The sequence below is a fragment of the Porites lutea genome, chromosome 5 (genome assembly GCF_958299795.1).
Source record: "Porites lutea chromosome 5, jaPorLute2.1, whole genome shotgun sequence".
NCBI classification, from domain to species: domain Eukaryota; kingdom Metazoa; phylum Cnidaria; class Anthozoa; order Scleractinia; family Poritidae; genus Porites; species Porites lutea.
Window position 1 is genome coordinate 1,272,510 of NC_133205.1, and position 21,117 is coordinate 1,293,626.

Below are 21,117 nucleotides of genomic sequence, written 5' to 3' on the forward strand. Positions count from 1 at the left end.
GTGGCTTCCACACTAGAAGAGCTCGTGGAAGTGAAAAGTCTGGGGACTAGTAGTCTTGGACACGCCTCGCCCACACCTCCAACGTGATCACGTGACAATTGAGCGATTGTGGTTGAAGTATTTTATGAATGATTACTACAACTGAAGGTTTGTGGCATTTCTTCTAGGTTTGATTCCCCTTTACAAAGCTACAGCTGCTTAATTATTTAGAGGAGAAGTGGGTTCTTTTACAGCGACTTGGTTCTTCCATTCACAGGTACACGTTGCATTGCGTGATCTGGTGTCTGCCTCTCTTCAAAATGGCGGTACGGGTTCTGGCATTATCTCCAAAACGTTTTCCGTTTCGTTCCATTTATTTTGGATTAAGTAGAGCTTCTTTCTGCTCGTCACAGGATTCAAATCTAATGATCAACGAAGGAAAGTATGCTTGGCTGAAAGATCTTGGCCTTAAAGCGGAAAACGACGGCGTCTTTAATGGCACATGGCGTGGCAGAGGAGAGGTAGGATTATGATCTCTGCTGTTAAAAAGTTGCGAGGATCTTATCTATGATTTATTTCTTTCATCTGCTTTTTAATAAGTGACTTATTTCTTATACTTCAAGTGACCTAAATAAAATTCCGAAAAAGCGAAGCGTCGCTTTAATACTTATCGTGTATAAATAAAGATTATTGATTGATTGATTGATTGAAAGGAATAATAATTTTGCTTATTTATAGTAAGCTTATACAATCAGCTGATTTGCGAAAGCTTTTCACAAATAAGCTTAATTCTTTTTTGAAAAATTATACTTGGGACGTCCCTGAGTCAAGCTCTGGTAAGCTATGGTGTACTGCTGAGACCCTAAACCAAAGCTATAGTAGTTCAGCTGTCTTTTGAGTACTACGTACCCTATACTAGAATTGCTATTTTTTATCTATTGATGCTTTGCCATTAATCTGGGTTGCAAGTAAATAAATGTTATTTATCAATTTCATTTTTTTAAGTGTTAATTCCCGGTTTCCTTTGTCTTAGACTAAAATCTTAAACAAGGTTATCAGTTTCCTGGGAAATGATACCCTATTTTAGACACAACCTCTAATTTTTATACCATGTCCCAAGACTATACTGCTTGAAAACCATACCCTTCACAGTGCCACATACATACGTACCAATAGAGAGATAGATAGCTGGATAGATAGCTAGACAGACAGATAGATAGATACTAATTTTTATAGCCCATACATGTACACTGTACACTGTATATGGCAGTATGCCTCCCCTCATTGTCAGGGTTGGCCAGGGTTTTTGGGTATACCGTATACAGGGGCTTTTTAAATCGGGTATACGGTATATTGCAGCTTAAATACGGGTATTCAGTATATCACTTTCTTTGAATTTTAGGTATAAAGTATACCTGGGTATAATTTTGGATGAATTTTGGGTATTTTGGCGAATTTTTTTCGGGTGTACTGGTATACCACTACCCCCCTGGCCGACCCTGCATTGTCTTCTCCAAAACACTAGCATTGCAGATTTTCTTTTTTAATTTTTTTTTAAAATCCTTTTAAATAATGTCGAAGACGTGGGAAGTGTTTGCACAATCTTCTGAGCCAGAGGCTCATGTTAAAAACACTTGACAAACTAAAAATACAAAACAAGATAGAATGTGAATTATGCATATACACATAATATTATAAAAAAACCTAACTATTAAGTACATCGTAATTTTGGGAAAATTTTTTAAGAAACTATCTTTTGGAAAAAAAACCTAAAAAAACCTAAGTACATGCATTAAAAAGTTTGAAATGGACTAAGCTTACATGTAAGCAGGGGTTCACGATTATTTTAATAGAGCATCTTGTTACATAGGATGCCTGATACATGTTGCTTGACTCTTTGCTTGTAGATTGTCACATCAATTTGCCCTTCTAATGGACAACCAATTGCAAGAGTTCGTCAAGTGAGTATCTCATATAAAAAAAAGGTTATGTTACAAGTGAAAACAGCTTATTCAACACAGTACATGTACCTGCTACATTTGTTGAAACACCTTTTCTGTTACTCCGATTGCAATGTCAAATTATTTCAAAGGCAGGCAGTGAAGGAATAGAGTAATAGGTTGAGAGGCTTTAGTTGATGCCAAAACTCGGGTCCACAGCTTTCATTACTTTTAAGTGTTTCAGTAAAAACTTGATAAGTATTGTAGGTACAAAGAAATACATACCACAGGTGTACAAATGTACATGTATTGGTACTTGTAATTGATAAAAAGATCATGTATTTTTCGTATATCCTTCAGGGCTCATTGGATGACTACAATGAAACAGTTAAGCTTGCAAAGGATGCCTGGAAATCTTGGGCCATGGTATTAAAATTTAATTTAAAATTTAAATTAATTAATAAAGTTCAGTGCATGGTCAGAATCTAGTCCCTGTAGGCAGTTTATTTTTGCTTGTTCGTAAACCAAGTTATTTAAATTAATCAGTAAAAAAATAAAGCCAATTTTTTTTGGTTCTTTTGGCATTAAAAATCGGCTGCATCATTTACTCTCCCGTTCAGTGAGAAATTTATAAGTTTCAGTTGAATTTTGTAACTTTGACAGTCTAGCAGTGTGTTGATTCATACGTTGAAATGTATACATCAGCTGACTTTTGTGGTCAGCTAGTTTCGTAAGCCTTAAGGTGACTCGACCCAGTTTTTTGGGGGGGATACCATCCTACTTTGAAGCTCTCTGGTATCCCCACCTTTACTTTTATCGTAAGTCTAACACATAGAATGGATAACATATAGATCAATCTACAATATAACATAGAATTTTTGGCGATCGGAGTAAATGTCACGTGGTTATAATGCCACGCCCCTTTGAGGTCTGAGTTAAAAATCTGCTGTTGCCGGCATTTTTTCGTGAAAATCTCTCGGCTACACATAGTGCGCATTATATTAGTGCCTTACGCTGAACAGAGTTTCACCAAAATCGCAAAGACCCAATTCGAGAAATTCAGCGGTTTCCAAATTTTGGTCATAATTTATGCGAAAATGATAAGCAAACTTTACACGGATTATATCTAATAAACTATGAGATTCATGTCTTTATTTTGGGCATCGTTATAACAGATGGGTCCTTGCAAGTCAGCAAAACGCTTTAGGGCCTTGTAAATGCGCGCGATTTCGAGCAAAGCAAACATATAGAAATTATAGTTTTCGCTATTTGTTGACGTTCGGAAGTCAGCCAAGCGTGGTCATTGCACGCGTGCTGAACAAGAATGCTGTATAATGACAGACTAGAAACAATAGACAACTCCCAAAGCACAAACTCAGCCAAAACGCTAAAAATCTTCAATGTTTACTCAAGTTTGGGCTTATAGAAAATAATGTCACAGTTTTTCAATGACCATGAAATTCAGAGTCCGGGTAGTTAGTTAATCAATTGTGGCCCTGAAAAAATTTGAAGGAAAAAAAACTACGAATTTTTAAGAAAATGCTTTTTTCGTGAGAAGGACTCTTAAACGCTGACAAACGTCAACAAATAGCGAAAACTATAATTTCTATATGTTTGCTTTGCTCGAAATCGCGCGCATTTACAAGGCCCTAAAGTGTTTTGCTGACTTGCAAGGACCCATCTGTTATAACGATGCCCAAAATAAAGACATGAATCTCATAGTTTATTAGATATAATCCGTGTAAAGTTTGCTTATCATTTTCGCATAAATTATGACCTAAATTTGGAAACCGCTGAATTTCTCGAATTGGGTCTTTGCGATTTTGGTGAAACTCTGTTCAGCGCAAGGCACTAATGCGCACTATGTGTAGCCGAGAGACTTTCACGAAAAAAAGGCCAGCAACAGCAGATTTTCGACTCAGACCTCAAAGGGGCGTGGCATTATAACCACGTGACATTTACTCCGATCGCCAAAAATTTTATGTTATATTGTAGATTGATCTATATGTTATCCATTCTATGTGTTAGACTTACGATAAAAGTAAAGGTGGGGATACCAGAGAGCTTCAAAGTAGGATGGTACCCCCCCAAAAAAACTGGGTCGAGTCACCTTAATTAATTACCAAATGAATGTAAGTGATAACTATGAGGTAATCAAAGTATTCATATTGTTTATACTCCTTTTCAAAAAGGAACATTACAGTTATTGCTAGGTCAAGTGTACGTACCCTATTGATTCTATTAAATTTTAATGTACAAATATAATTTAGCATTTGAAAATTGAATCCATTAGTCATTGCAACAACTCTAAGCATATCAAATTCAAATCTGCATTCCTGCATGTATTTAATGAGCAGTGAATATAACTTCTCAGCATTCAGTCAGATTGAGAATTTTTGAATGGATGATTATACTATGTGTCTAATGGGACACTAATTATGCATGAAGGAATGTAGAGATGAATAATTAGAAATCCACAACAGATTCAACTTTCAAATAATCATTTCATTAATGGCATCAGGTATGCTTGACCTGGCTTGATTGTAAATAAGTTGAACCACACTCTTTGATCATTTCAATAGACACCTGCTCCGAAACGTGGAGAAATTGTCAGACAGATTGGCCAGGCACTCAGGGACAACTTGGAAAACCTTGGAAAACTGGTGAGTTAATTAATGCAATGTAGCAATTTCTGTAAGTGTCGGTCACATGTCTGCCTGTATGTACATGGCCAGTTAAAGTTGAAAAAAGTGAAATTTTGACATGAATATTTCAGTAGCTAACTGCTTTAAGTAGAGATGTGCCTGCCTTTTATGTTATAACAATTATAACAATAATAATAACAATTATTTATTTATATAGTGCTTATTCCTTAAGAGTCCACAAGCGCTTCACATTAATAAAAAAATCGAAAATTGCCTAAAAAAATAAATATAACTTAAATAAAAGCCCAAAATTTTGGGACCAATCTCTAACATATGTTCATAAAAAGGTTTGTCTAAAACTACCTACAGAATGGCACACTCTTAGTTCCCATGGAAGGGCATTCCAAAGCTGGGGGGCACATATAGAAAATACCCTGAACCCATACGATTTTAAATTATAAGATTGTGTCTTCAGAAGCTGCATGTTTCCTGATCTAAGGCTACGGCAAGGTCTGTAAAGGTCTAACAGATCCTGGAGATAAACAGGTGCCATACCATTCACTACTTTAGGTGTAGGTGTAAATAACAAGATCTTAAGTCCTACGCGATGCTCAACTGGCAAATGATGAAGCTCCATTAGTATTGGTGATATGTGATCATGCTTCTGCGACAATGTAACTAGCCTAGCGTCAGAGTTCAACGTGTATTGCAGATGCTGTGTCTGATACTTAGGAAGACCAAACAAGAGTGTGTTACAATTAACTACCTAACTTAGAAGTCACAAAAGTGTGCACCAAAGTCTTAGCGCTTTCCATACTGAGAAACTTTCTAATTCTTGAAATTGATCTAATTGAGTGAAAGCAGATTTACACATTTGCTCGATCTGTTTATCAAAACTAATATTGGAGTCAAGAATAACCCCAATGTTCCTTGTATGATCAGTGGGCTTCAGGTTAGCGCTGGCTACTTTCAGACAGTCCAGAGAGGGAGTAGGCTGATGCTTGGCATGAAAGACTAGGATCTTCATTTTGTTATCATTTAATGCAAGTTGTTGTGCAGCATCCAGGCATTGACACTATTGATGCAAGCCTCCAGCTTGAGTTTGGTTTCATCAAGGTCACCAGCATCAGAAGTCTTGAACGCACAGTACGTTTGTGTGTCGTCAGCAGATTGATAGAAGGAGACTTCGTGGTGATGCATTATGTCTCCTTGTGGCCCTGTTTACATTGTATACAGTAGTGGTCCAAGCATAGAACCGTGAGGAACCCCACAAGCCAACGGACAACTAGTTGATTGTTCACTGCCAATCAATACAAACTGCTTTCTTTCTGCTAGGTACGATGTAACCACTGACAAGCCACACCTTGTATCTGCCACACCTTATGTATAGCAATTGGTCTTGGAAAGAGCCAGGTGCTCTTTGCCACCTTATCTTCCCTCAAAGAGTGTCTGAATAATTTCATTAACATTATTATAAATTATTTTAAAATTATATCTTATTTCAAAGTCAATGTTAAAAAGGATTCATCCCTTAAACTTGGTAATGCAGTCAAGAACAGTTTCTTTTTATCCCTGCAGGTTGCCCTTGAAGTTGGAAAGATAAAGGCTGAAGGCATTGGTGAGGTTCAAGAGTATGTTGACATCTGTGACTATGCTGTTGGTCTTTCCAGGATGATTGATGGAAAGGTTCTACCATCAGAACGTAAGAAGGGCCTTTATAAATGCAGTTTGTTTCATCTGCCCAATGCAGACTGATTGTTCTATTGGGGCAGAGCTTTAATTTATAAATGAAGGGCCACAAACACCTGTCAGAGTGAACAATATGCTACATTGCATGATTGTGCAGAGAATGTACCAGGTTTTACATTTTTGATGTTTCTTGGTTTTGTGGAAACCATTGTGTGTAGTGAAAGGAATTGTGTTGTGGTGTGACTATTGTTGGGTATCTTTTCAATCTTTTAATGTATTACGTCATTTGGTGATCACACCCATCCGTAACACCAAGAAACTACCAACAGTTTGAAGTACAGTTGAACCTCCATTAAGCAGCCACCCTAGACCCCTATAAAGTGGCGGATAATCAAAGTCCTGAAATATTTCTAGAAAAGAATGGGAAATTAAACCTCGATTAAGCAGCTGTGCACGGCCACCATTTGGCCATACATCCCAACGAGTACTCCCATTGTTGTCATCCCTATTAAGCAAGCGCTTGATACACTGAGTTTAGCTTTATTTTAAGGAATGATGAAGGAAAATACAGTATGACTTAGAAGGTGATGACTGGTTGTGGACCAGTAATGCTGCTCTCACTGCCTGTTTGTTTCAAAATGAAGTGATGTTTTCTGCTAAGATTATGCTCATGTTATGCTAATTCATGACAAACTCTATTGAGCGGCCAACCTCCATTAGGGGGCCTGCATATGCTGACCAGTACATCTAGCGTGGCAACTTAATGGAGATTCAGCTGCAGTGATTAAAAAAAATAAAGGAGTACTAAAATGTTATGGGTAAACTTTTTACATCATTGATAAGCCTGCTTTAAAAACTAAAATTTAGTTTAATGACGGCCTTGGAGGCACTCAGATACAGTATTTTGATAAAAATGAAATAAATAATACTGTGGCTTAATTAAACACAATTTGATATGCAATGTGTCAATTATAGCTAGTCGGGGGGGGGGGGGGGGTACTGCGGATTTCAAGTGACGGGGATGATCAAATGGCAGGGGGGGGGGGGGGGGTCAAAACCCAAAAGAATCCCTTGACCAAAAATTAACCCCCAAAAAATCCCATGCCAGATTTCTGAGCCTTAAAAAATTTCCAAAATGCATTAAATGATAAAACACAAAAAGTTGGTTGTACGTTATTCTCAGAACTTTGGATATGCGAGCTAATAAACCACAAATCTTCTTCTTTTGAAGACCCAAAAAATCCCTGCTTAAATCAAGCCACCTGAAAAAAATGCCTACCAAATTTTACCCAAAAAATCCTGGAATTGAAAATTTCAAACCCAACCCGATCATTCCCGTCACTTGAAATCTGTAGTACCCCCCCCCCTCCTCTCCCTGGGACAGCCAGTTTGGTTAGTCATGCCAATTCTGCTGAGAAATATGCTGTTTGACAGTGTTATTTTCATATTAGGTCCTGGCCACACACTCCTTGAGCAGTGGAATCCAGTTGGTCTTGTGGGGATTATCACAGCATTCAACTTTCCTTGCGCTGTATTTGGCTGGAATAGTAGCATCAGTATGGTCTGTGGTAATGTCAATCTATGGTAAGTGCTCACTGCTACTTAAGTCAAATCTTACTAACATCTGTACTGCAAGCCAGGATGTTACAGTGGTCAGAACACTTGCCTCACTCCCATCAGTGTAAACCAAGATTCTAATGATTCTTATAAGTGAATGGAGATTGAATATACATTTCTTTTCAGTACATTGTAACATGCTGAATGTGGACACCCCTAAAGAGCAGTTTTCAGGCCCATTTTTAATCAATCTCAAAAACGAGTACCGTTTAATTCACCTGAGATGTTTCTTAACAGTTACTGAAACTTATATACATGTATATCACACATTCAAAGGGCCACAGTGGCATAATAACAAACCTCTAGATAATGAAGTCCTTGGTATAACAAACGATTTTCTTTACCATAGTAGGAGTATGATCTGTGAGAAAGAACCTCCATTTAATGAAACTTCGTCATAGGGAACTAATTTGCCAGTCCCTTGGCACTTCCTTTTATTGAGGTTTCACTATAATTTATATGGAAGAGTAAGGGCATTTCGTGTGTGCTTGCTGACATGCAAAGGATCAGTGTAGAGGGGGAAGGAGCAACTCCGGAATGCCTGCAGGGAGGTCTTTGTGTTTTTCAAGGCAACCTTGTTTTTTTACCGTCAGGATCGAGTATAAAATTGTTCAAACAATAACATTCTTGCAGGCAATGTTCCTTGCATCTTTCCTCATTATGTTATATTATGAAAAAGAATTTATTATGCATGTAAGCTTGTCTTGATGCTGTTGGGACATAATTTATTTTACAGGAAAGGTGCTCCATCAACTCCATTAACAAGTGTTGCCATTACTAGGTAAGTTAAGCAGATGGTACAACTGCTTCACTTTTCTAATGCGTGCACCAGTTGATGTGGTGTCTTCCATGCTTCAAATGGCACTTTTTTGTTGGGCTCTCCTAGCCAAACAAATTTTTTTTTTTTATAATTATAATATTACAATGCAGTATAGCCATTACAGTGCAACTACTATAACCAGGGCCCACCACCTAGACAAAGTTGACCAATCAGACTACAGGAAAAATTAATAACAATACATTCTGAGAAAGTTAGTTGTCAATCATAAATACTAACCCATGAAGAAAGCTTGTCTGGCTTCAGCAAAACTGCAGTAACTGTTATAGGGCTTCTTCTGTGAGCATTTTATTTAGAAGTATCCATTTCTTTATTACCACACCATAAATATAATTCACAGTATTTTCATGATACCAATAATGGCCAATTCGCTCCCAAGTATTAATTTTGTTCTTTAGGTTACCAGATTGAATAAAAAGTAATAGTGACTTTTGCACCTTTATTTGTCAGGATTGTAAGTGATGTGTTGTCCCGCAACTCTGCTCCAGCAGCCGTATGTTCACTTGTTTGTGGTGGTGCTGAAATTGGGTAAGGCATAATTCATCATTCAATTTTAGATTCCAGCAGGTAAATAGTACTATTTATTATTTTTAGAATAGAAAATACATAAATACAGAGCTTGAAAAAAAACTTAAATTCCAGCTTGTCCTTTGGGCAAGTAGATCATACATTTGCTTGTCCAGGTTCACTTCTTGCTCATCTTAGTTAATGATTTTAGTTAGAAGATGACTTCCTAGGACCCTTGGCCATTGCCTTGGGCAAGTGAATTAAAAAACGTCACTTGCCCAGCAAGAAAATCTACTTGTCCCAGATGACCAGATGGGACTGTCTTTTTATGAGCCCTGTAATATAATATTATATAGAAGTGCTGCCAAAGAGATTTTGTTTAGAATGGTTACCTTAAACTGTGTTGTAAGAAGAGGGAGGGTAATGTCTGTCTGCATATGGATACATTAATACATCTATTTTAAATTCTTTATACTGCACTTATTATTATAACCGCTACCTGGTTAGCTCAGTTGGGAGAGCGCCGGTCTGCTGAGTGGGAGGTCGTGAGTTCAAATCCCGGCGGGAACAACACTCAGGGTCTTAAAATAACTGAGGAGAAAGCGCTGCCTTTGCAATGACATCTGTAAACCTTTAGACTTTCTAGTCTTCTCGAATAAGGATAAAAAATCGTAGGTCCTGTCTCACAGCACCTTCACTGATTTGTTCTTGTGGGACATAAAAGGACCTACACCACTGTTGGAAAACAGTAGGGTATGTAGACCCCGGTGGTGTAGTCAACCTTTCCTGGGCTGGGTGGGTTATTATCTGTAAGGACACACTTAAATAATATCGGAGCCCACGCTCTGTTGTGTGTTCCGCACCATATGGTCGAAGTGGTCAAATAAATAAGATAACTGCAGTAGACACTGTTCCCACATGTTTATAGTATGTCGTATGGAACTGGCCTTTAATAATTATTGTACATACACTTGGTTATGTTTGAAATCTTAGACAAGCTATGGCTGAAGATGAAAGGGTTGATTTACTGTCTTTCACAGGAAGTACACCGGTAGGTTTCCATAATTATATATCACATTTTAACTTTTGGTACATGATTATTCCTAGTAATAATGATCAAAGATTAAAGAGCAATGATCGTTTCACTGGTCGTCCCATTCAATCTCACTCCAACCATATGTCTCTATGTCTAACACAACTGTGGTAATTAATTTATTTTACTGCTCAAATTATGTTCCCCAGGTGAATGTTAATCTTTGTTTCACACACGCTGCGATCTTACAGAAATAATTTTTGACGTGCATGGATTTTATTTTTCTGTTGTCACATTCCCAACCGTTTAAACATCTTTTGTTGGATTTCAGGTTGGCCAGAAAGTTGGAACTACAGTACAAAACAGATTTGGTAAGCGAACCCATAGACTTCTATTGTAATATTCTTAAAACTTCATAAAGAAAAAAGAAGAGTATAAAAAATAAATGTAGTTCAGTGTCCTATTATTGTACATTGTTTACATTCCCTGAGTCATAAGAGAACCTTTTTTTTGGCAGGAAGGAAAATCTTAGAGCTTGGAGGAAATAATGCCATTATTGGTGAGCTGCATATTTTACAATAATCATTCTTATAACATCATAATGAAATCAGTTCTGTAGGGATATCTTCTGCTCCCATGTGGAGCAAAAGAAATATGCAAAATTGGAAGCCATTTTCATTTTCTGCGGCATACAGCCTCTCTGAAATTATCTATAGTACTGCATTTTTCTTAAGTCTTTGCCATTGCAAGTGGGTGGGGTTTTTTTTATCAGCAAAATGTCCCTGTGGAATTAGCTTTCCACACTGGTGATAAAAGCTCAGTGTGTGTATTAATCTCCTTACATTTCCTCACCAAGACCTTTTTTACTTGTTGATCATTTTCTATATTAATTTTTCTTATGACCTTATGTCTGATTGAGCAGTGTTGCTATGAGGAGCAATTAACTGTTAGTGGACACTCTTAGGCGTGAAATGTTAAAGCTCATAATATGGGTGGCTGTTAATGGAACACAAGTTGTACTCATTACTGTACTGCATGAACCACTTGCATTAATTGGTGACTTGTCATAGTAAAACTGATTGAAACTGAGATCTTAATAACTTAAAATCAAGTAAAATTAGTAAAAATATACAACTGTTTTTTTTTGTCAGTAATGAATGATGCAGATTTAGAGCTTGCCATCCCATCAGTCTTGTTTGCATCTGTTGGCACTGCAGGACAGCGATGTACAACAACACGGAGATTGGTAAAAAAATACTTCTTTTATTCTTATTTTAAGTACAGTTTGTAAACATCATTGGATCAATTTTGTCTTATAGTGTACAGGTTTCCGACCCAACACAGCTGGTGGTCCTTTAAAGTTGGTTAATTGAATCCGATTTTTGTAACAAGTCAACAAGGCAGTTTTAATATCTATAGTTAATTATTATCTTTTTCTTTGGTTAAAACAAGAGGAACTAATCATGAGTTTGAGTGCATAATTTATTCTTTAAGTGGAGGTTTGTGATAAGTTGTGTTCTCTAGAAATGTACAAAAGGTTGTTGATTCCTATCTCTCACCATGCAGCCTCCTCTCTAGCTACTTGGTAGTGGTATATTTAAATGTGCAATTCAATTTTTACTGATAAAAAGAACAAACCTGGTAAACTAACAGGTGTTTTTTCAATGGCTTTCCTTAGACTGTCCATGAAGACATTCATGATGAAGTGGTAGAACGTTTAAAAAAAGCCTATGCTCAAGTCAGAATTGGAGATCCTCTGGATGGTAGGTGGAAGATGTCTTAAATAAATGTGCAGTCCCAAGAAAGAATAAGCATACCCATTCTTATTTGTCGAGGTCAAATTTTTCTTGTATTTTGCAGAGGATACTCTTTATGGTCCAGTTCATTCTGAAATGGCCATTGACATATATAAAAAGGCTGTCGATGATGCTCAGAAGCAGGTCCTATATTAAATATTTATTTTATAAATATGTTGTCTTTATGTGATCATCAAGTGTTTGAAAGGAAATTTTTGTCTTTTGTGTCTGTCATTGTCCATGGTAATTTTTCTAATCCTGCCTAATGGTTTCGTTTTGTTTTGTTTAGGGAGGAAGAATTACTTATGGAGGAAAGGTAAGAGGGTCAAGATTTTAATATTGTCATACCCTGTGAACAGTGGTTTCTCTCTTGCATGGCTCGTAGCACGTACTAAGTCATATGCGTGGCTTGTTTATCATGCCTTGGGGAGTATAAAACAAACCAACTATGCAACAGACAAGCTACACAAACAACTTCGTAAACACTAAAAGCCATGTAAGAGAGGAACCTTTGCCTTGCAGGGTATAACATTATTGTCAACAATGCTCAGTTTGTAAATTGGTCTGAATTGGCCTCTTTTAATTTTTCATTGAGAATATTTCTTGGAACTTCAATTCAAAGTTGTTGCTGACACCCCTTTTAGGTACTAGACAAGGCTGGCTTCTATGTTGAGCCTACAATCGTCACTGATCTTCCTCATGATGCAGAAATTGTACATCGAGAATCATTTGTTCCCATTTTATATGTTCTCAAGTGCAAGGTAATATTGTTTTGTTTATTTTTTTCATGTATTTAGAAGTTCCACTACATTCTTGGTGATTATGTTCACATAATAATTAATAAACAAGCAGCAGTGTTTTGTCAGGTTTAAAATCACAAGCAGAAGGTAAGTGATTTTACACCTGATAAAACACGTGCTGTGAGTTTATCAAATGTCCAAAAAGACATGCCTGGAAAAGTGTGTCTCAATTATAATAGAGTTCAGAAAAGAATGATGCTTTTGTGAAAGTTGGAAATGCGCATACGGAAAAAAAAAATTATTAATAATCAAAGGAGTTCAGGCTTCAGGAGTAATCATTGATCGTTTATTGCGACAGTGCTGTTTTCATATGGTCCGAAATTGCAGGACCACACTCATCAGGTAACTTCAAAAATAAAATTAGATATGAAATTAGTATGCAAGAAAAATCACATCTCCCCCTCTTTTGAACTTTCTTCTATGAACGACACTAACCAAAGAGGACATGGGGTCCACCTGAAATGATATGTGACATTTGGCCACTGAACGAAAATGTTGATTTTTCAAGCCACCATTGAAGATCAGCATGTTCAGTACAAATTAGGCTCTGGATCTAATAACTACCTTATTTGGCCAGGAGGTAAGACTGACTCAGAAGACACAGAATGAGAGTCAAGTAGAGTAATCTCATTCTATTTCTAGTTGTCATGTTTGAATGATAAATAAGTATGTTAATGTTGTTCACTTCAGAGCTTTGAGGAGGCTGTTAGTTGGAACAATGAAGTCAAGCAAGGATTGTCCAGCAGCATTTTCACAAAGGACCTAGGCAAAGTCTTTAACTGGATGGGGTAAGCCTAGCAAAGAGTTAATTTCAGTCTTTCTGAGGTACTATAAAATTCCAAAAATAAGCCCCTCCAAATATAAGCCCCCCAAACTCGTAATGCAAAAAACCCTCCGTTAAATCGCCCCTCCAGGTATAAGCCCCCCCAGGGGGCTTGTACTTGGAAATTGCCCTCAAATACAAAGTAAAACAAAGCAAAAATGGTTAATTTCCTTCCAACTAAAAGGCTAGCCCAATCGATTTTGAAACACAAATTTTCCTCCGTAGATAAGCCCCTCTGAATATAAGCCCCTCCAAAAATAAGCCCCTCAAAAAGGGTCGTTGAAAAATATAAGCCCCAGGGCTTATTTTCGGAATTTTACAGTATACTACTAACAACCATTTGTAAAATTGTTTAGACATCCTTGCTAACAAATAACTTGATTACGACTAGGGCCATTTATTGAAAAGTTCAGGTAAATAACCACATTCACCCCCTTTCTCTTCCCTGTTGAAAGTCTGGGCTTTTTGCAACTTTGATTAGAGGGAAAGGTGATGAATACATGTTACATACTTTGGGTCTAAAACAATGCTGACTACCAAGCAATAGCAATAAAGGGGCTCAAGCTTTCACTGATTGTTTGTTTTATTCACCAGTTTAGGTTCTCTTCAAAATATGATATTACAATATTGGATCATCTAATTAACAAGCATTCCACTGAATCTGAATCAATAAATTAATCTGCTGAGGGAGGATGATGAAAGTTTTAAACTAGCCAGATTTCTTAGTACCTTAGTGTTACTGTCTTTCAGTCCATTGGGATCTGACTGTGGTATCGTCAATGTAAATATTCCAACAAGTGGAGCAGAGATTGGAGGCGCCTTTGGTAAGTCATACAATGCAAGTCCTGCACTTCCAAGTGTCCTGTGATTGCATTCAAAATTACCAGTATTTCTTGGGGAATTTCTGGCTGACTGAACATTGTTCTCATTCCACAAGGTGGGGAGAAGCATACAGGAGGTGGCAGAGAATCTGGAAGTGATGCATGGAAAGCTTACATGAGGAGGTCAACATGGTAATATCAAAAATTTGTAACTTGAAAAAATCATTTGAAAATGTACCATTAAACACCCTTCTAGCAGAATCGCTTCAACTTTCCTAGATAAGAAACTCCTTGGCCTTCCTCCTCCCAACTTACCTAGATTCTGTTTGCAGGGTAATATTATTACACTGTAAGTGCACTCAAATGATCTACTAGCATCAGGGATAAATTTTATGAAATGATGTATAGAATACTGTAGGGGAGCAAACGCCACAAAAGTTATCCTATAGACAAATTTACAACTGTTTTATTATCAGTAAAATGCTTGAGTTCTGGTTTCGTTAATTCTTTACTTTGAAACCCTAAAAAATGCGTGCAATTTCATTCTCTCTCCACTATCTTGTATTACTTTTAAACATAACATACCATGCTATGAGGTTCTAAAAACAGTCTTGTTGTTTTTCTCAGCACAATAAACTTCAGCAAAGAGTTGCCCCTTGCCCAAGGAATCAAGTTCGGTTAAGAAGAATGTGGTTTATTACAAAGAATTTTCAACTTATCACACATTTTTTAGATAATACATTTGTATTTTAAAATAATTGCTTTTAAACTGTCCATGGCAAGAAATATTTAAGAAGAAACAGTTTGCTTTGCAGTTACATGTATTTTGCAAGAAACAGTTTGATAGGCCATCTGACTGTATCTCAGGCTCAAGTATACAATTCATGGAGGTGTCTTTTTTTAAGTTATCTGCTGGCCATTTTTTGGTTTTCAATTGATCTTGGGCTCAGGTCCTTTTTTTTAAAGGTGGAATTCAGTTTGCTTTCTGCTTATGGTAAAAGTTGAATTACTTGAAAGACATTTCCAAAAGTATCTCTCGAGAGCTTCACTTTTGGTCTTGGCTTAAGCTATATATAAGCATTTTAAAAAGTCGAGGTCAATAATTCTCTTGGATGGCCAATATTCAGCCATCTTGACCACACCCTTGGCCAATAACGCATAAAATGATGCATTGACAATGGGCATTTGGTCCTGAAGCAGTGACAGAGGAAGTGTGTCAAATAGGGATCATGCACAGTGAAGAAGAAAATAAAGCATGATGACACTTGAACTGAGGCTAATCGCTATTTATACCAAATCTACAACATCAAAGACCCTCACATTTCACGTGATATTAATAAAAATTATTTTAATAGCAAGTAGGAAAAAGTAGCACTTACTTATTTTAGACACCTTTTTATTGCTGGCTTATAAGAGAAGGCAATAAGTAAATAAAATATTATAAAAAGAGTACAAAAAACGACTTAGTGTGATTTTTTTTTTTTAGGGAGTGGGGGGATTGATTCTGTCTCTTCTCACCAAAGTTATCTTTGTGGATGACATTTAGATCAGATCTTCATGAAGAAAAAATTGTCTTACTTGACTGAAGAACTACTCCTGTAAAGGGGTGATGGGCTTGTTAAGATCCATGCTAGGTCCAGCCCGAAGACATTCCGATGCATACCGCAAATGATTGGCTACTTTGGGAGTGGCTTTATGACACTCTTTGTCTAACATGTTCGCCAGCACATCAAGCAGACCCAGATAGCTGTAACACAAGGCAGCTCTCCGCAGTCTGTTCAGCTCCTGAGTAAAACAATTCACGAACTAAATGCGAGTGGTAAGTTTTCTCAGTCTTGAGAAGAGCAAGTTAGTTGTAGCTGAACATTACTAGCTAGGAGGCGAGCTCTGAGGAGCAATGGCCCAAAATTAAGTTAATAAAACTGTTGTAGTGCCTTACATAACTTGTCAGGCAACTCATGATAAAAATATTCAGTCACTCCAAAACTTTTTCCAGCACTAAAGCATGGATCCACATGGGCGGTTATGGGCGGCTCATATCCAAAGAAAGTAAATTGGCCACCAATTCAACAATTTCCTTCATTTTCAATTTTTGGTCACATGACATGGTTCAGGCACAAGAAAACCTCAATATTTACTTCTGGGGAAAAAAACATTTTGTTCTAGGTCTCCTAGTGAGAGATATTGCCAATCATTCGTATGTTCCGAACACACCTTTGACCCAGGCCTTAAACCCCTTGTGCAAGCATTTACAGGTTACCAACCTTGTAGAACTGTACTTGTTTGTCCGGAAGCCTCTTAGCATAACGCAACAGCTTTTGGACATCAGACTAAAATGATAGCAAACACAAATCTGGAGATTAAGAAGATCTGTACCGCTAAAACCACTGACCAACAGATTAAAGACAATGATAAAAGTTAAAAATATCTAGTATATGCATTATTTATCATTCATCTAGAGATTTTATTTATTGACTTAATGTGGCAATCAAAGAAAAATCTCTTAATCGGGAAAACACATTAATTTTATAACTTTTCCAGAAATTTGTATTTACGCAGTGTCACATTTTTCTCAATGTAAAAGCTAGGGCTATACCCAGAACTCCCTACAAATATATGTACCTGTAATCCACTGGGCTTAATCCAAACTACATTGGCTTGTGAATTATAACTACGTCTTTGGTTTGGCATCACTGGAAAGGGCGTGGTCTCTGCCTCATCATTATGCATTGAGTGATATGGATTGGGATCAAGCTCTGCCGCAGGGCCCAGTTTCTGCATGTTTCCAAGCCATGAAATGCTCCCTCCAGGCCTAAAAATTGTTAACACTAGGTTGGATTTCTTCTTGCTGTCTGCCCAGGAGTGAAGCATCCCAAACCAGTCAGAGCTACAAAAATAATATTGCAAACATTATTTATCAGTCAAAAAGTAGTTACTTATTATGTCCCAACATCATCTTAAGATGAAAGCATAGAGGTGTTGTTTAGATCCTGTCCCAGTTGTACCAAAGGTAGATAGTGCTATCCAGTGGATTAGTGTAATCAAATTCAATTGCATTACTCAGTAAACTGCATTGACCATCTTTTTAACTGGCATGGGCATGGTACTGCTGTATATGGGCTATATGGGTATGTGCTGCTGTGAAGGGTATGGTTTTCAAGCAGTTTATGCTGGGACAGGGTATATAAATCAGAGAGTTTGGGTCTAGAAGAGGGTATCATTTTCCATTTAAACTGATCAGTTGGCTGAAGATTTTAGTCTAGACTAGGGAAACTGGGAATTGCCACTCAAGAATATATAAAAAAATCAAATCGGTTTTGTTTTGGCTGGACTGTGCTAGTGACCTCAGTTGTTTCTGGAAAACAGCTACTCTAGGATAGGAGGGGATTTGAGGAGTTTAGTCTAGTATAGGGTAACAAAATTCACTTGAACTAGCTCTGGTATGGGCTAAGGGTTCCAGGGTCCCAGCTGCACATCCCCACCAAAAAAGTCCTAAAGTATCCCCCCCCCCCCACCCGTGGGGACTGGACCAACCATCATCTTATTGTCTCTACTCACTCAAATGAAACAATAGCCACCATCTTCTCCACTTTCAGACTTCCATGCAGAAGTACACAAAAGGAGGGTGTCTTCCCATCCTCTTCACTGTCTTTCACAGCGTCTTTTCCCCCTTCTTTATCCTTAGCATCCGCTGAGGACAAAGGCACTGGTATGACAAGATGTCGTGATATATGTGGGGGACTACCAGCATCTGCCACATCAAGAAAACCACATATGGATAATTCACTCGGCAACCTCCTGTTTTTCTCCTGACCTTTGGCTGTTTTAGATCTTTCAAGTAGGCTTGTCAAGTCTGGTGGTGGAGATAACGTAACTTTGGACTGCAAATGTCCGCAAGATAGGGTTCCCTCATAGTTAATGAAGTGTGTCTGTGCAAGGCGCATGAACACATTCTGAACTGATTGGACACTTAATGGTGTGTCTGGCACATACACACTACCCCCTGCACCAGCTGAATCACAAAGCCTTTGAAACAGCATTAAATCTGACCCTAATTCATTAGCCGTTGCAATGCAGACCACGTGTATTTTACAGGGAAAGGGTAGAGGAAAAGGACTTGGTTGGTCGGAATCGTCCCTTCTCTTTCCTTCCAGAAGGTCTCTGAGAGAGCCTTGCCCTGACCCTGTGCGTCCATCGGTGACCAAAATGACTTGACAGGGAACCGATGTGCCCCATTCCTCTAAAACATGGCCAACAACACCGCTGAATCCGTTATCATAACAAGTCTTGTCATACACATCCACCGTAACACAACCTTGCTTCAAAGACTGATAATCTCGCGTGAATGGCACAACGATCTCCCATAGCGACGAAAAAGCTAACAAGGCAGAAAATTCTAACTTAAACTTGCTGGACAAGTGATCGAAAAAGGTGTGAAGGCCACGGATGGCTAGATGTCTACGCTCAACAAGAGCTTCGTCTGGCGTCTGGACAAGCCGCAGCATTGAAAGTGAAACATCGAGGAGCACAACCGTCGGCATTGCAAGGCTTTTCGTGGGTGAAAATGCAGAGAAGGCTTGTCGGCGAAGTTCAAAACAAGTTACCGCAGGCAAGTGACAAAACGTTAAAGCCTAGCGCCATGCTGCTTGATAGTTGGCTACTTCACTTATGCTTATTGAATTGTCTTTAAGTTAGAGCCCGCGCTCCTCCCCCGACTGAGCGAGAGAGCTGCGGAAATCGATCGAAGACCGCAAGAATACCTTTCTACTAATTTTACAGTCCGCTTTCATGAACTGGAGCGTTTTCTCTCTTTTTTTAATTATACCAGCCACTGATTATAATTTTCAGGAGCCTCCTCACTGATAATATGTCTTGGTGCTTCAATGGAAAATCTGAAAAGTGTACCACAGTTTTTTCTTTCTCTAAGTGCATTTTTAGGACACTCTGTGACCAAAATATCAATTCAGTTTCTTCTTTTATCGCTTTTATGTTAGACACACAAAAATGAATAAGCTAAAGTAAAGAAAACATTATTTAGTCAGCTTTTCTGAACACAGGAAAAAATAACGGATTCCCATTTTTGGATATTTTTGTGTATTTAAAGAGGGTCGTGAAGGGGTAAAATGGGAAGTGGGATTAGCCTTATTGTGGACTGGGAAAATGGGATTTACTCACTGGGACTGGGATTTAGCCACTGGGAATGGGATGAACAATTATAAAATGGGAATGGGATTTCTTTTCTTCAGCGGTCTTTGCTCCAATATTTTGAAATAGAAAAATAAAATTTCGTAGCAACAGACCTTGCACTCCTCAGTAGAGACCGTGAAATCAGTATTTTTCGCCTTCGCGCCCGCGGTCTAGCTACCAGCTAGCAGTGAAAGCGGAGACAGTGAGTCAGACGAGGATTTTGCAGATGATAGAATTGGTTTTCATATGGTTATGTCAACAAGGGCTGGAAGAGAAAGAGTGTTCACCAGCAGAATGAGAGATTTTCTTCAGTCCAGGTGAAGGTACGTGTATCCAAATAGCGTCAATCAGTGCTTTTAATTTATTATGCGCATGATTTTGCAAATAATCATTAGTAATGGGATTTTAGATTTGGTAACTGGGATTTTGGCAAAAATTAGGCTGGGAACTGGGATTTGGGCCAAATTTAGGCTGGGAACTGGGATTTGGTACCCCCCTTCACGACCCTCTTTAAAGAATACCCACAAAAATCCCAAATTTGGAAGAGTGAGACAAGTCTCTATCAGGGAACTTGGTTGGGAATTCCGTGGTTGGGACTTGTCTCACTTTACCAAATTTGGGATTTTTATGGGTATTCTTTAAATACCCAAAAATATCCAAAAATGGGAATCCGTTATTTTTTCCTGTATATATTGTTGGTAAAAAGAGAGCGCGCGGGGCACGATGGGAAGGGAAAAGCGAGAAGAGCGAGAGACGCCTGCTTTTTTTCCTCTTCCCATCGTCCCCCGCGCGCTTTCTATTTTTTTCGATTATTGCCCAGCGAGAGCCTCTGCAGAGGAGAGAGGTGCAGACAGATAATTGTCAATCAGAAATGGTAATTGAACAACTTGTTGATCATCGTTGGACGGAGACCCAGGGGGCAGTCAGTCGGTTCGAGAAAAGGGGCGACAAAACTGACTGCCCGTGCCCCTGGCTCTCGAGCTCCGAGGATGCTTGTTGATCAAATGTATGCTTCTTGAAAAAAGTTTTTTTAGCTAATCGATTCTAAAATGTTGAGGCGAAAGTGAATTGACTGACTTGAGTATGTTCAACATCTATTTTAACATGCGTGATGTTTGCGCCTACTATTATGAGTCTATCCAGCAAGCGTTGAAAAAGGAAGTCAGAAAATTCATAAGAATACACGGCACTAGCGCTGTTGATGTGCAGTAGACAAACAAGCCAAGTATTTTTTAAGAAGTCAATGGTTAACCTATATTCTTGACCAAATGACGTAAGGAAGTGTTCATGCATGGAGTTACGTCCGTAGATTGATATTGACTTCCGGTCACGATTTTTTAGGCTACAAAAAATAGCACGAACACTAAAAAAATGGTTTCGTTTAAATTACCAATGAGGAATAAAGTTTCTTTTTGTCCCTGTAGATATTTTACTCGTGCTTG

At 38.1% G+C, this 21,117-nt stretch overlaps 2 protein-coding genes across 4 annotated transcripts; one reads left to right on the forward strand and one right to left on the reverse strand.

Moving 5' to 3' along the window:
• Positions 1 to 87: 87 nt before the first annotated feature.
• On the forward strand, positions 88 to 15,859 carry LOC140938792 (alpha-aminoadipic semialdehyde dehydrogenase-like). 3 transcript variants are annotated; one of them, XM_073388319.1, is made up of 21 exons: positions 88 to 147; positions 257 to 500; positions 1,887 to 1,940; positions 2,280 to 2,345; positions 4,502 to 4,582; positions 6,143 to 6,266; positions 7,705 to 7,837; positions 8,607 to 8,651; positions 9,159 to 9,236; positions 10,209 to 10,266; positions 10,580 to 10,619; positions 10,766 to 10,807; positions 11,400 to 11,494; positions 11,927 to 12,011; positions 12,109 to 12,188; positions 12,334 to 12,360; positions 12,689 to 12,805; positions 13,535 to 13,632; positions 14,418 to 14,491; positions 14,605 to 14,680; positions 15,116 to 15,859. In XM_073388319.1, exons 2-21 carry the CDS (start codon positions 300 to 302, stop codon positions 15,168 to 15,170), a joined length of 1,629 nt encoding a protein of 542 aa, XP_073244420.1. In that variant the 5' UTR covers positions 88 to 147; positions 257 to 299; the 3' UTR covers positions 15,171 to 15,859. The 3 variants fall into 3 exon arrangements, with proteins under 3 accessions (XP_073244420.1, XP_073244422.1, XP_073244421.1); XM_073388321.1 differs by having other exon boundaries at positions 138 to 256; positions 393 to 500; XM_073388320.1 differs by lacking the exon at positions 88 to 147 and having other exon boundaries at positions 285 to 305; positions 393 to 500.
• LOC140938793 (integrator complex subunit 14-like) lies at positions 14,388 to 19,095 on the reverse strand. The gene is made up of 5 exons (XM_073388322.1): positions 18,047 to 19,095; positions 17,111 to 17,375; positions 16,753 to 16,818; positions 16,067 to 16,273; positions 14,388 to 14,637 (listed from the first exon to the last, which is right to left on the reverse strand). The coding sequence occupies exons 1-4, from the start codon at positions 19,027 to 19,029 to the stop codon at positions 16,079 to 16,081; spliced, it is 1,509 nt and encodes a 502-aa protein (XP_073244423.1). The 5' UTR covers positions 19,030 to 19,095; the 3' UTR covers positions 14,388 to 14,637; positions 16,067 to 16,078.
• Positions 19,096 to 21,117: the final 2,022 nt, after the last annotated feature.